This window comes from Lissotriton helveticus, chromosome 11 (assembly GCF_964261635.1).
Source record: "Lissotriton helveticus chromosome 11, aLisHel1.1, whole genome shotgun sequence".
NCBI lineage: Eukaryota > Metazoa > Chordata > Amphibia > Caudata > Salamandridae > Lissotriton > Lissotriton helveticus.
In genome coordinates this window covers 411,203,271-411,217,766 of record NC_136072.1, presented here as the reverse complement: position 1 = coordinate 411,217,766, position 14,496 = coordinate 411,203,271, and the positions used below count along the sequence as shown (strand labels likewise).

The 14,496-nt window shown below is 46.6% G+C and overlaps 1 protein-coding gene across 4 annotated transcripts in view; it reads left to right on the top strand.

Annotated features, from left to right (window-relative positions):
* Positions 1–14,496, top strand: part of NCK1 (NCK adaptor protein 1) — a 722,331-nt gene that overhangs the window by 662,623 nt on the left and 45,212 nt on the right. For all 4 annotated transcript variants that reach the window (XM_078665865.1, XM_078665867.1, XM_078665866.1 and 1 more), the window contains one exon: positions 10,002–10,711. In XM_078665865.1, the coding sequence (XP_078521991.1) occupies positions 10,002–10,711 (710 nt within the window). The remainder of the gene's footprint in view (positions 1–10,001; positions 10,712–14,496) is intronic.

The window sequence follows — 14,496 nt, the reverse complement described above, 5'->3', positions numbered from 1 at the left end:
CCATAGGAATGAATGGGAAGACAATCTCAATTTGCGATTCTCAATTAGATTATCACAAATTGAGATTGCAATTTCAAGGTTGCCAGGGTGTCAAAAGGACACCCTTGTTGCACCCCTGAAATCTGCATATGGGTACATCTTGCACACACACATGCCCTAAGGGCATGTTTGTGTGTAAAATGGAACTTTGAAAAATGCACTTTAGTGCATTTTTCAAAGTTTTTGCAAATTACCATGAAGTTCAACTTCATGGTAATTTGCTCCCCCTATTAGCGAAATCGCTAATTTTTTTTACCTTTAATGCATTGCATTTAAGGAATCTCAATTTGAGATTCCTTAAATGCAATAGCAATTTAAGTAATTGCAATTTTGCGATTTCTTTAATTGCGATTTTTGCATTTGGGATGATGCATCCCAAATGCAAAAATACCGGTCGCAAAGGGGCAGATTCTGAGAATCTGCCCCTTTGCGAGCGGTTTTTAGCTTGATGCATCTGGGCCTAGGTTTGCAAGTCACCATTGCTGTGCTACCATCACTTTGTTTGTCTTAATCCGTGACATCTTGGGTGAGACAGGAGTGGACACAGGCGATTCAAGAGTTTTTTTGTTAACCACTGAGGAAATTATAAATAACTTTTCGAACCACAGTGCTTTTTCTCTCACCTTGAGATGTGGCAACAGGTTAAGCTTGAAAGAACCGCCTTATGGTAAACAATGGGAGAGTTGTACAAGCTTTGGAGGATTGTAGCCGAAACGGATTTTAGTTCTCTTAGAAACTTTAACAAACATTGCAATCTCCCAAAATCTCAACTTTTTAACTTTTTGGATTTGGCCATGGCATTTACATATGGTACATGTTTTTTGGCTTTGTTGGGCACCATTGGGGAAAATAAATAGTAAAATAAAAGTTAAAAACAAGCACAGTTTGTGCTTACGCATATATACACGTCATAATTCTATGGCAGCTCTGGATGATGATGAATGTGTGCACATGCGTCATCAAACATACACATGACACGCCCCCATTAAAAAAATTTTAACGGAACAAAAATGGTTGACTCCACTTGGAATGGTAAGTAAAAAAAATGAATTTAAACGTGAGTGAAAGCATGTTGTAAAAAGTGAGCGGCCATGCAGCAGATGGCAGCTGCCGGACGCTCCAAAAATATATATATATGAGGAGGACTATAACTGGAGAAGTGGGTGATGCAGTGGGGGAGCCAATGCGGCAGAAGTTAGCATTGGGTAGTTGGCCAGAAGTCCATTGTAGGTGGTATGGTCCACAAGAGTCTTTCAGAATTAGCTAAAACTCTTCTGCAGGTGAGACCTAATAATATAATAATTGAAAGAGACCAGCTTGATTTTCTGGGTATTCGTGCTTCCAGCTGCTGTGCTCTGGCTGGTACGTGTTGGTAGTCCGTTGGAGTTGCAGGTACAATGCCCTACCTCAGGGAGGTGGGTGGGGGGAAGCACGGTAGCAGTCTTGGCTAAAATACAAACCCTGTTTGTGCCAAAAAATGCTAAGACCAATAAGTCACTCGCTCCATTTCTGGCTCATATTAGAATTGTACATTGCTTGAGTCGAAGACCTCTCGTCACTCGGGTCTACACACCAGTTCTCCATTAGAAGAATACACCATTACACATTGCAGAACCAGCATGTAATCCTTTATTTATTAGATGTCATCGATGTGTCAAAAATATCTGCAAATCCTCCTTTGTGTAAGGACACAACTTTGCTCAAATTCGTACCTGAAGTATTGTGATAATAGATTAAAGCATTGTGTAATGGCACTTAATCCAGTTTCTAATGTCCAGCCAGTTCACTTCTACTCCTAATTTTAATGTAAACTCGTGGAACCAGCAAATCACAGGTCATTGGTGTTCTGTGCCAAATGATTTTACAAAATTTGCAGTTCATTAATAATTCTCAAGAATTTTGCTCGGGTAGTAAGTTGAATGTTTCTTATGTCACTAGAACGTAGAAGCATAGATAACAAGCATTTACAATGCAATGGTTTTGCCTTTGTTAAAGTTTGAGCTATTGGCATTGCTCTTGACAATATTTTTATTTATGGTTTTTTTAACATAAATAAATGGCATTGTCATTTACAATGCCACTAGCTTGATCTCTCGCAAATGACACACACAAACACCCACAGAGAGCCCCCCCAATACACACTCAGAGGCCTCCCCACACACACACCCACACAGAGCCCCCCACACACACACCCACACAGAGCCCCCCCCACACACCCACAGAGCCTCCCTACACACTGCGAGCCCCCCCACACACTGCGAGCCCCCCCCACACACTGCAAGCCCCCCCACACACTGCAAGCCCCCCCACACACTGCAAACCCCCCCACACACTGCAAGCCCCCAACACACTGCAAGCCCCCCAACACACTGCAAGCCCCCCAACACACTGCAAGCCCCCCAACACACTGCAAGCCCCCACACACTGCGAGCCCCCCCACACACTGCGAGCCCCCCACACACTGCGAGCCCCCCACACACTGCGAGCCCCCCCACACACTGCGAGCCCCCCACACACTGCAAGCCCCCAACACACTGCAAGCCCCCAACACACTGCAAGCCCCCACACACACTGCAAGCCCCCACACACACTGCAAGCCCCCCCACACACTGCAAGCCCCCCCCACACACTGCAAGCCCCCAACACACTGCAAGCCCCCAACACACTGCGAGCCCCCCAACACACTGCGAGCCCCCCAACACACTGCGAGCCCCCCCACACACTGCGAGCCCCCCACACACTGCAAGCCCCCCCACACACTGCGAGCCCCCCCCACACACTGCGAGCCCCCCCCCCACACACTGCGAGCCCCCCCCCACACACTGCGAGCCCCCCCCCACACACTGCAAGCCCTCACACACACTGCAAGCCCCCCCAACACACTGCAAGCCCCCACACACACTGCAAGCCCGAGCCCAAGCGTAGTTACAGGCAAATAGAAGGGGGTCACGTAAATGAAAAGGACGAGAGTTCGTAATGATACGTGTATTAAGCACACAAACGCACTGGAGAATGAATAAAGGCAGTTACGCAGGTGACACTGGAGAGTGGTAGGAGAAGGTAATATAGTGTCATATAGTAACATGTAAGAAGCTCAAGTAGTGCATGGTCTAAAAAAAGTCTCTGGGAGAGTCTACATCGAAAGAGGATATTAATATTGTGTGTCAATAACACAAGAAGAACCCCACAAAGGTATACAAGTAACAGAGGATGGCGGGGGGGAGGGGGGGGGGAGGAAATCATGGAAGAACCGCTAGTCGGAAGGAATGTAAAATGATGCACGTTTCACCTGCTGCGCTCTGTGGATGTCCAGGTTCTCTTCGGAAGACTAAAGAAAAGAAAAAAAGTACGGGGTGATTATCAGAGGACGAGAGTGCGAGCGGCGTGATGACTGACAGTGACAGGGGGTCTTACCGTGGTGGCGACTACTGGATACAAAGTCGGCCACGTGGTAAAAAGTACAGTAAACGACCAGGGCACCCCGTGCCAAAGGTGGGAGTACTGTACTGGACTTGCCCGCCCTGTGTCCGGTAAATGTGTGATGTTTGCAGCTTGGACTGTTGTAAGTGGCAAGTGGGACACAGCCAGAAGGGCTGGCCAAAAGAAGGCCAGTACAGCAGTTTTGTGTCAATATGGGTTCGTTTAATAGTGGTTTCTGTATGAGTACACCAGTACATGGATTTGTGGAGCCATGGAAAACGTAGGTAAGGTAAAAAGGCTAGGGGGGAAAGACAGGCGACATCCTTAGCCTTTTTACTTTCTTTGAAATACCATTAGAATGCACAACCAGCCACAAATGTCCCCCATATTTCTTTAGTGGATGTTTCTGTTCTGTGAAGATGCCTTAACATTCTATCCAGTTTTGCTCAATGTCCCTGGCCCACTATGATTTCCAATTGACTACTTAACTTCCCTCCGAGATACAGCAGTGTGTCGTGAAAGGTCTTAATTTGCATTTTGTGAAGGAGGTAGGCTTTTCTTTTGGGTGCTAAGGTCTGTTCTTTGTCCCAGGCCATTCACTCCTCACCCCACCTAGCCTGCCCTATTCATCTCTCCACTTATCCCCTGCTCCGCCGGCCCTCCTCCGTCTTTTCCACCTGCCATGCTCTCTCCTACTGACTGCATGTGTTCTCCCCCCCCCCCCTCTAATAGACTTGTAGAGAGGGAAGGACAGATTCAGTAGTACTAGTGCGTGTTTTCTCCCTCAAAGTCCCTATTTCCTCTCTCCCCACCCCAGCTGCTCTTTTCTGCCCTTTTCATTCCCATGTCTCCCCATCTCTGTTCCCCTTCAGCTCGCGCTCAGTCCCCCCCCCCCCCCCTCCCTCCAGTGCTCCCTCTGTCTCCCTCCTTTGGTCTGCACATGTCCCACACTATCTCCCCAGATCTCTCTCTCTTTCTCTTTTCACTCCGTCTTTCTAGCTCTCTTGTGATCTCTTCCGTGCTCACTCTCTCGTGCGGTCTGTCTTCTTGCTCTTCTCCCCCCGTGTCTCGTCTGTCACATCTCCCGCGGTCTCCTCCTCTTCCCTCCTCTCTTTCGCCCATCTCGCGTCCTTTCTCCTCCTCTTATCATCCCGCCGTTATCCCACCTCACCCTTGGTCGCTCTGTTGCTGTTCTGCTGCATCTTCTTTCGCCCCTGCTCCCTCTCCTGCGCTCTCTCAGTGTTGTCCTTTCTCTCTCCCTCTTTCTGTCAGGCACTCTCCGACTCTTTAATCTCTCTCCCGCTTTACCCGCCTTCCTTCTTCCTTCTCTCCACACCTTCCTTCCTGTCTCTATCGTGTTCGGTTTTTCTTCTTTACTTGGCTGCTCTCGCACTCCCTAATTGTTCTCTCTTTTTTTTTCCTCCTTCCATTGCGTCGTCTGCTCGCCTCCCTCCCCAATGGTACCCTCCTCTCTCCCGCGCTCTCTCTATCTTCCTATCTGTCTGATGCTCTTTTGTCTTTTTTCCTCCTCTCCCTCGTGTAGGTGTGTTTTTTCTCTCTCCGTCTTTCGCTCAACACTCTCCTCATCTCTCCGTCACTTCGTCTGTCTCTCAGTTTCTCCTGCTCTCTGCCCACCTCTCGTGTTCAAACCTCTCCCGCTGGTCCCCCATCTGCTGTCCTCTTTCTCTCACCCGCCTCGCCCCTTCTCTCCCTCAATGCTGGGACCTCGGCGGCCCCTGCCGCCTCCCCGGCCCCTCTGCCTTACCTCGCAGCGCCGGTCTGAGCTCGCCATTGCTTGAAGGATAAAGAGGCTGCGAGGGGCTGGGGTGCCCCCTCCATGCCTGCAACCTCCGGTCTCCATGACAACAAGGACGCTGCTCCCTCTCCTTCCTCATTGTGTCTCTGAAAGCATGTGGAAAGGGCTGGTGGGGGCAAGGGGGGAGGAGGGAGAGGAGATCTGGGGACGGGTGCGAGGAATGGAGCAGGGGGGCTGAAGGGCGGAGAGGGAGAAGAGGAGGAGGGAGAAGGCATCATTGGAAGGGCCGGGGTGCAGATAAGGGGGGAGTAGCTGTGGGGAGGATCAGCGATGGAGGAGTGGGGAGAAGAAGGAAAGGGGGGTAATCGGTGAATAGCAAATGCAAACTCCTGCACCTCTCAGCATCCAGAGACCCGCAGACTTCCACCTGCCCTCGCTGCAGACCTGGGGGTACAGTGGGCATCTCTACCAGCGCCCCGGAGCCACGGGGGGTGCCCCCAGCATTCACAAGCACCCACAGTCGTCTACCCCGGCACTTAGTGACGCACAGCCTGCCGCTGTGCTCTCTCTCTCACAGGGAGGGTACACCCAAACACCCGTCCAGCACACTTCTCACACCCGAAAGTGCACTCTAGCATCCCCTCTGTACCCATGCAGCTACTGACGCCCCCAACACCCATCTAAACTCGGAGTTACAGCTGGCGGTACCCCCACCGCTATTTCCCGCCCGGGGAGTTTCAGGCTGCGCCATCAGCCCGCGGAGCGTTTCTCTCTCATATATGTTATGTTGAAGGAAATTCCGCCTGCCGATTCTCCGCAAATTGGAGGATTTTTGGTTCCGCCTAAGAAAAGCGCTATGAAGCGCTCTGGGTGTTTTTCACGAAACTCCCCGGCCCGAGCAGGAAGGCGGGTGCCGGCAATGCCGGACCAGATTCGGGGGCGTTCCCGGCTTTCGGCTGACGTCGCGTGACGTCGGCAAAAGCCAAAGAATCTCGGGAACGCCCCCGAATCTGGTCCGGCATTGACGGACAGGCCCCTCGTCCAATGGCTAGGCTCCATTTATGGAGCCAGCCAATAAATGACGAGGGCCAACCCAAACCCACACTACAGTTCTCATCAGGTTTTCGCCTGCGCGAAAAAGATGCGCAGAGCGCATCTTTTCGCCAGGCAAAACCTAAAAATGTGATGTTTTGGAGATCCAAAATCGATACCTCATAGAATTGCCAGTCAATGTTACTTGAATGCGGGGCAATCTGCATTGCTGTGTGTTCTAAAACCAAACTTCAGCTACACATACTGTTGAATAACTGGAAATGTTAAGGTTTGCCCTTTGAGTTAGGTGAAGAAATGTAGAGAGATTCATGGAAACATTAATTCGTTGCATGTAACCTATATTCCAAAGGACCAGCAAAAGACAGTTTTTACGGCCCAAGTCTTCTCTAAATTGGAATATTGCAATGTGCTATATTCTAGTCTGCAGCTAATGCTTCTCAACACACTGCAGTTACTGCAAAATGTGGCAGCCTGGCTGCTATATGGAATCTCCAATCATCAGTCCGCATCTTTGGCACTCAAAGAGCTGCATTGGTTACCCATAAAACAGCGGATCGCCTTTAAGGTATTGTGCATTGCCTTCAAAGCTCTTCATAATTCAGGCTCTGAATTTTTGCAACAGTTTTTCTTGGTACATCCCCTAGGCTACTGCGTTCACCTGGACCAAGAATATAGCTGTTCCCAATTTAAAAGAAATCCTCCTGGTGAGGTAGAAGTTTTGCCATCTGCACGGCCAAGTTGTGGAATACCCTTCCTCTTAGTCTAAAGGAAATGCCAAACCTCTTTCAATTCAGGAGAACTCTAAAAATCTGGTTATTTAATAAATGGCCAGACACGTTGAACAACCCTCTGCTCACTATCCTGATTATTTACAATGATCCAGCAATAACCGGCGCCATTTGAACGCTTTATAAATATAATTTTAATTTCATGCCTGTTATGCAAGTATGAGAACAGGCCACCCTTAGGTAGGTTGTTTGTGACCAAAAGCGTCCTTTACATTTAATTTTCTGTGTATTTGCTTTAATTAATTGCCGGGATGATGCTCTTTTGGGTAGGCATACATAGCAGCGTCTGTTTTGGCCTGCTTCATTTCATTGCTTCAGTGTCCGTTGGTGTCAGTCTTGCGTTTGCAAATGCTTGAAGTGTCTAACAAGTTAATCATTCCAACCATACCACATCAGCCCCTCCACTAGACAAACACTGCACGTCGGTCTCCTCTTTAGTATATTGACAGTCATTCACGTTTCAAAATCAGAGCTATTTAGGAGCTGCGGCACCGTCATAACCTTCCAAGATTCCGGTGGGAGCCTCTTCAACTTTTAGGTGTCACACATACCCTATTGTCATAGTGGGTGTGGTTGTATTATGTTAAGAAACCAATCACAGCATGGTAACCTTTTTAGACCTACTTTCAGCATTCTAAACATGTATCATTCTCAAGCAGCCGGTGTTGCAAATACGTAGAAGCTTGTTTCAACATTTATAGTCTACGTTTCTGTATCTCGGATTTGGTAGGACATGTCAAATTGGGGGGTCAGATATATAGAGAGCAGATATATAGAGAGAGAGATAGACTTAGCCTGACGAACATAATTAGCATTTAAAAACAACTGAATTGTGTATTTTAATAAGCACCATTTCAAAACTGAAACCAATACTGGTAGTCAATAACTGTAAAAGGACAGTCTTTCAAAACTGAAACCAATACTGGTAGTCAATAACTGTAAAAGGACAGTCTTTATTGTCAATGTGGTAATAAGGTTTCCATTCAGACTACAACTTGCCCTTCTCTGTTCTTGCACTGTATACACCCTTTCCTTCCACCAGGCAAGGTCCTCGCACAACCTCCCAGGTAATCATTCCCTTGATATAGGTTTTTCCTTTAATGTCATTTTCCCCTACCGTTCAGGATCATATCAGTATACACTTTCAGCATCCTCCTCCTATCTTACCATGGCCACCCTCTCCGCTTTTTAGGTGTCAGTACCCATCTGTTTTGTATTTCCCTCCTTTGTGTCCTCTTTTTCCACGGGTCTCCCATCGATCCAGGAATAATCTCCTCCGTCTAACGGTCATGCCCTCATCTCTTGTATGTTTTCGGTCCGACCTGTTGTCTGCACCACCTTCCCACTTAGGTTGTCATCCCCTTGCTTTATGCATTGGTGCCCCACTTCCATACCTTTAATTGTTCCTCTTCACTCCTTTTAGGTCTGCTCCCATCTTTCTACATTGACAGCGTTTCTCCTTTCTCCAAGGGATCGTCTCACCTTCCCTCTTCCTTCAGTTTTGGTGAATTCTCTTTTGTCTTTCTGCATCTTCTCATGCCTTCCTCTGTTGTTTCCTCCCCTTCCATTTAGATGTATTATTTCGATAATTAGATGCATTTGTTAACTCTGATTTATTTATTTACCTCGTTCATTTTAGGTATTCTTGCCTCCTATATTGGCTCCTCAGTCACTTTGCTTTCAGATGCGTTGTCCTGCTTACGTTTTAGAGTTGCCTTTCTTACTTTTCTTCACATGTTATTTTTCTCTCTAACACTTAAATCCCACCTTCTTTAGGTGTCTTCTTACACTCTGTTCGCTCACTTCACTCCCATAAGTTTAGGCTTTTGGATTCCTCCCTTGAGGAGTCTTAACTCCCTTCACTTGGGCATCTTCCTCCTCATCTTTTAAGTGATATTAACTTTCTTCAAGAATTATTTGGATGGATGGATGGATGGATGGGTTTTTATATAGCGCAATATCACCGCCAGGTCTCAAAGCGCTTTGCATTGGGAACCCGTCCTGGTTTTTCCCTGTGAGATAGCCCCTACTGGGTATCCCCAAGGTGAAAGCCAGGCATCCCGCCACGGGGGGCCGTAGTCCACCTTACTTCAGACATTTTTGTCTACCCCCACATTTTTCATCTCACTCGCACGCTCTAAAGGCCTGTCCTCCCCAATACCTTCTCTACAGGTCTGTCATTACCCAGTTCCTCATCGACACCCACCTCTCCACCAACCTGCATTCTTTTATTGGAAATGTGTGACCCTTCTTCTTTAAGCGGGTGACTTAATTATAAGAAAACATGGATACCCAGCATTTTATTATGAGGATTTTCCAAATTTGTGTGCAGGGGATTTAAGATGGATGAACGCAAACATCAATTTACTTGTGGCTCATGAAATGTGCTCATACTCTGTTGTCACTTCCTAATGGCGGTGGAGTTGCATTTGAAGATATGGTGGTAGGTTTGCGATAAAGTCCTTCAAAGAATGGAGAGTTCTCTGTTAGAAGAAGTGGCAAGGGCAAGATATGAATGATAGGTTTTGGATCTCTGCCTCCTCGTACACACAAGATCCATCATTAAACATGGCATATTCATTGGAGATGAAGCATCATCTGCATAATGTCTACTTTATGCCATCTTATGCATTCTATATGCTTTTCTGCATTTATATTGCTAAGTTTCCCAGTGCTTCAAAAGTCTGTGCTAATAGATATGACAGTTGTTGAAGTAAAATTGGCCTAAACATAATCTTCAAAAACCTGGGCACTCCAGGGTGCTGCATTTGGGTTTGGCTTGTCATGTGGTATAACAAGTGACCAACACAGTGTGTTCCAAGCCCCAATTATTTCCATCATGAAACAGTAGGTGAAATGGGGATATGTCTTTGAGGTAATATACTATTGTAATAAAGGATATCTTCATAGATGCACTGCTAATCTGACCCTCTATTTTTTAACAGGTATTGGAAAGGTGAAACGAAAACCCAGCATGCCAGACTCTGCGTGCCCCACTGACGATGGCTTCTCAGACACAGAGCGCCTCTACGACCTCAGCATGCCTGCCTTTGTGAAGTTTACCTATGTAGCAGAGCGTGAAGATGAACTCTCCTTGGTCAAAGGGACAAAGGTCATAGTCATGGAGAAGTGCAGTGATGGGTGGTGGCGTGGCAGCTACAATGGGCAGGTGGGCTGGTTCCCCTCAAACTATGTGACGGAAGAGAGCGATAGCCCCTCAGGAGACCAGCTTGGAACCCTGTCTGAGAAGCTTGCAGCAGTAGTGAATGACATGAATGGGCGGTCACTGCATGTTGTGCAGGCTCTTTATCCTTTCAGTTCCTCTAATGAGGAGGAGCTGAACTTTGAGAAGGGGGAAGTCATGGATGTGATCGAGAAGCCAGAAAATGACCCTGAATGGTGGAAGTGTCGGAAAAGCAACAAGCAAGTGGGCCTTGTTCCCAAGAACTACGTTACTATCATGCAGAACATTCAGCCCATTGGTGGCCTAGAGGAGCCTACACCTCCACAATGCGACTACATTGGTCCCTCTGGCATGGGCAAGTTTGCTGGCAACCCTTGGTATTATGGGAAGGTGACGCGGCACCAAGCAGAAATGGCCTTGAACGAGCGGGGGAATGAGGGAGACTTCCTCATCCGTGACAGTGAGTCTTCGGTAAGTTGTACTTTGCATCAAGTTCCTGGACTGTAAGAATTACATTTGGTGTAGACATAAGAACGGAAATTGATTGTGTCAGTTTATGCTTTTGAAATCCTTATACAAACAGCCAAATTGCAGCCATGGAAAGGTTGATTTGCTGTCACCTATGCCATATTAGTGTCATATGATGTCACCGGTTCGGCATAGGCTATAGTTTGGTATGGCTTCTCTTTATAATGTACACAAAATAAGCATTTAAAATGTCTTCCGAGCAATCAGGCAACTGGTGTTATTTTAACCCCTTCGCCGCTGCGTACATTTTCGCCCTGTGTGGGCGATTTAAATAGTGAGCGGGATTCGGAAGGACCCCTGCCGTCCTCCGCACACACCCACCGTGACGCATGACGGCCGGGGGCTTAAAGCCCAAAAGTTCACCCCTCTTGTTGGAATGAACTGTTAGAAGGTTATTCCTGTTTTTAAAAAGTGAAAAACAAAACTATGTAATGAAATGTATAGGGATTGTGGTACACCTATGCCATCCCACTTCTTTTAAATTTCCCATTAGGTTGCTCTATTTATTAGAAGATGCACCGGCATTCCCCAGGCGACTTTCATAGTAATAAAAACGTGTCCTTTTTATGGCCTATTCTGTAACAGTTTTTCTTTTTTAAAGAGCTGTAAATATCAGGTGTTACTATTAACCCAAATTAATTGAACCCAATTTTTCCAACTCAGAGACTGATAGGCAGAAATGACCTGTCGCGTTTTCAAGGCTGTAACGTCCTAATTACACACACATATAGGACATCAGTGCATAACTCGCTGAGCTATTTTACTAGCTTATTAGTTGCAGATGCCTGTCTCTGCAAATCTGAGCTTTTGGGGTAGTGTATGCCATGCAAATTGCCGAAGAGCAAGGCACAGAATTAAATAACTGTGGGTACACCGATATTGCTGCCTGTGGGCCTTCGACTTGAAGTCCCCCAAGCCCTGCTGCTTACCAAAGGAAGAGGCAGGACACAAACCGCAGTGTAGCTCGTATTCACTTCCTTCAGCGCAAGACAAAGAGAGACCCCTCTGACTGGAGGACATGGGGTTCAATGTTTACAAACTCTTCCTTTTACCAAAAAGAGGCGGTATCCCAAGCGCTATATAGCACACATCCACCTCCACATTGTGGGACACAGTGATACTGCTGCTTGCAGGGGCTGTGGACTTCAAGGACCACAAGCCCTACTGATTACCAAACCTTGAGGTGGAGCCTGAAGCGCTACATAGCACACATTCACCTCCAGCAGTTTGGGACGCGCACGAGTCGCAGCTGGGCACTATCTGGGCAAAGACTGGGCCGAGAGCAAGCCTGTCTGCATCTTTTCATGGCATGGACACTGGGTTAGGCCAAGTCTCTTCCACTCATGAAGCAAATATAATGTGTACTCGCAACACAGGAGGAAGACCTAAAAAAAAATAGCTTGAAGCTTCAACTGTTTTTTATAGCGTGCAGTGCGGATCGTAAAGAAAGCGATTAAATTGGCAGAGCAACAGTTCTCAATCAATGCCCCAACACACATCATCACGAGTGGAGCTTGCCAAAGTGCAGATCCACCGCAACGCCAGTGAGATGGGTGGTGAGGATTGTGAGCCACCCCTGATTAGGGAGCGCAGCATTATCATTACGTTGCCTCTGACCGTATTTGGACCGGTTGCAAAAGGGGACTCGCGAGAGATCAACTTGTGTGGAAAAGAGCATATGTGCATTTTTACTCAACGCCCCTAGTAACTCTACATTTGTTGACTATAATGTTATTTGTGACAAACTTAAGTGTCTCTTAGAATCTAGCTTTCAGCCAGTATTACAGATTCCAAATTGAACGCTCCAAGCATCAGCTCAACGGGTGCATTAGACTGCTCAACCCCAACATCCATTCAGTTGCCCCAAGGATTGGAAGCTCTTCTCAGAACAACTCTTCCCCACTCATGCTGTAACCCCTAATGCCCTTTGTCTGAAGCAGAGGCGGCAGGTTGGATAGGTCCCTGTGCCCAACTCCCCTTGAATAGGAGAGGGGACTTGGAAATAGGTGAGTCTTCAGCTCACCCTCATAAATATGAGGTGCTTTTTGTAATGAATTTGGCCATGCAGCCTGTCCATATGTTGTAATCCTGACAATTGTTCTTCAAATCAGTCAGCGTGGGCCTTGCGGGTGGCTAACATCGAGAAGGCTTCAGCTCTGAAACGCACACTTTTTGAGACGCATAGTGTGAGTGCTGTACAGCTAGTTATTTCACTCTTATGCACCGATGGGACATCATGGTACGTTTCTTATTTAACCCCTTCTACGCTCATGACGAGTTCAGCTCGTCATGGGCGTAACCTGCGCTACGCGGATGACGAGCTGAGCTCGTCACGTAACGCGGGTTTTTTAAAATCGCAGCGCGCAGCGGGAAAACCGCTAGCGCGCATGCGGTTAAGATCTTGACACAGCAGGTAAGGACCTTAAGTACAGAGTGGCAGAACGCTTAATAAGTGAACAAACAAAAATATCTCATAAGAACAGGAGTTAAGTCTCTAGAAAGGTTGTATCTTTGTAGTGCAGCCAGAGAAAGACAAGATTCAATAGCAGAGCTAGGAGATGGGATGTGTACGTATACAAATGTGTTGTGCGCGGCTGCGTTTACTCAAGGAAGCTGCTGAATGTATTGTTTGACTGGGATTAAACTCTTTCCAGGCACAATCAACATACCGTGGATGCACGAACATTTCAGTAGTAGTGTCTGTCGGGTTGTATGACGCATAATCTGCAGCCCGTCTCTTTAAGAATGTAGGAGGGAAGAGCTGAGGCAGCTAGGGCATAGTTTTGATAATTAGTGTTTACCGAGTCCCAAATCGTGCCATACCCACACTTACCTCCGGCTTGGCTTTTTTTCATTTTCAACTAAATGTTCCTTACATTATTCTTGTAGAAGTAAATCCCAAAGTTTACAATTCATTTAGCGTATCCTGTGTAGAAAACCCTCACTTCCTGTATAAGTCTATTGCAATCTGTCACAATGAAATCATCATAGGTACCTGGGAAAAAAATATATATATATCCGCGCTGCAAATAAAAATACAAATTTCAGCCTAGCAGCTAGATATATCTATATATAAACTGCGTTTTGCCTTATCCTATTTTAATGAAATGTGTTTTTATTTGATGGCTGCAAAGTTTGAAAGGGCCCGTATTTTTTTTTATGCATCTGGGAGCCTTGTATTGTAGGAATTGTGGGGAGGAACGGTAGTCCTCACAGGGACCAAAACCCTCTTTTTGCCACCCTAGCAGCATCCTAGGTCTTTAATAGTAATTATTTAAGTGGGGCTACCTACCTTTTCAACAAAAAGTAGACCAAGTTTCTTGGAAAACGTGGCAGACATTGTTCAATGTTTACCCTTTGACCATAGCGCGAAGGAAATTATGAATGCTTTCAGCAAATGATGCAATCACACAAATAATCTATTACTGAAGCCAGCCAGTACTTGAGCCCCGCCCCCTTCCCAGGGGATGGTTTGATGCTGTCTGTAGACAAGCAAACAAAATACTTTGTAAATATCTGATTTGTAAACCTAGTGATAGAATAAATAGCGCTCTCTGTAGATTAACATATAAGGTTTTATTGGCAAATAGGAAGAAGGAAATCCGTAAAGAGGCCTGGGAGAACCGTGTTACGACCTTCTAACTAAAGGACCAATTTTTAAAAAGTGCAACTGTAACAATCCAAGCTGCTCCCGGCCTTTCTCCCTTTTGGCGTAAGAGACCCTTTGA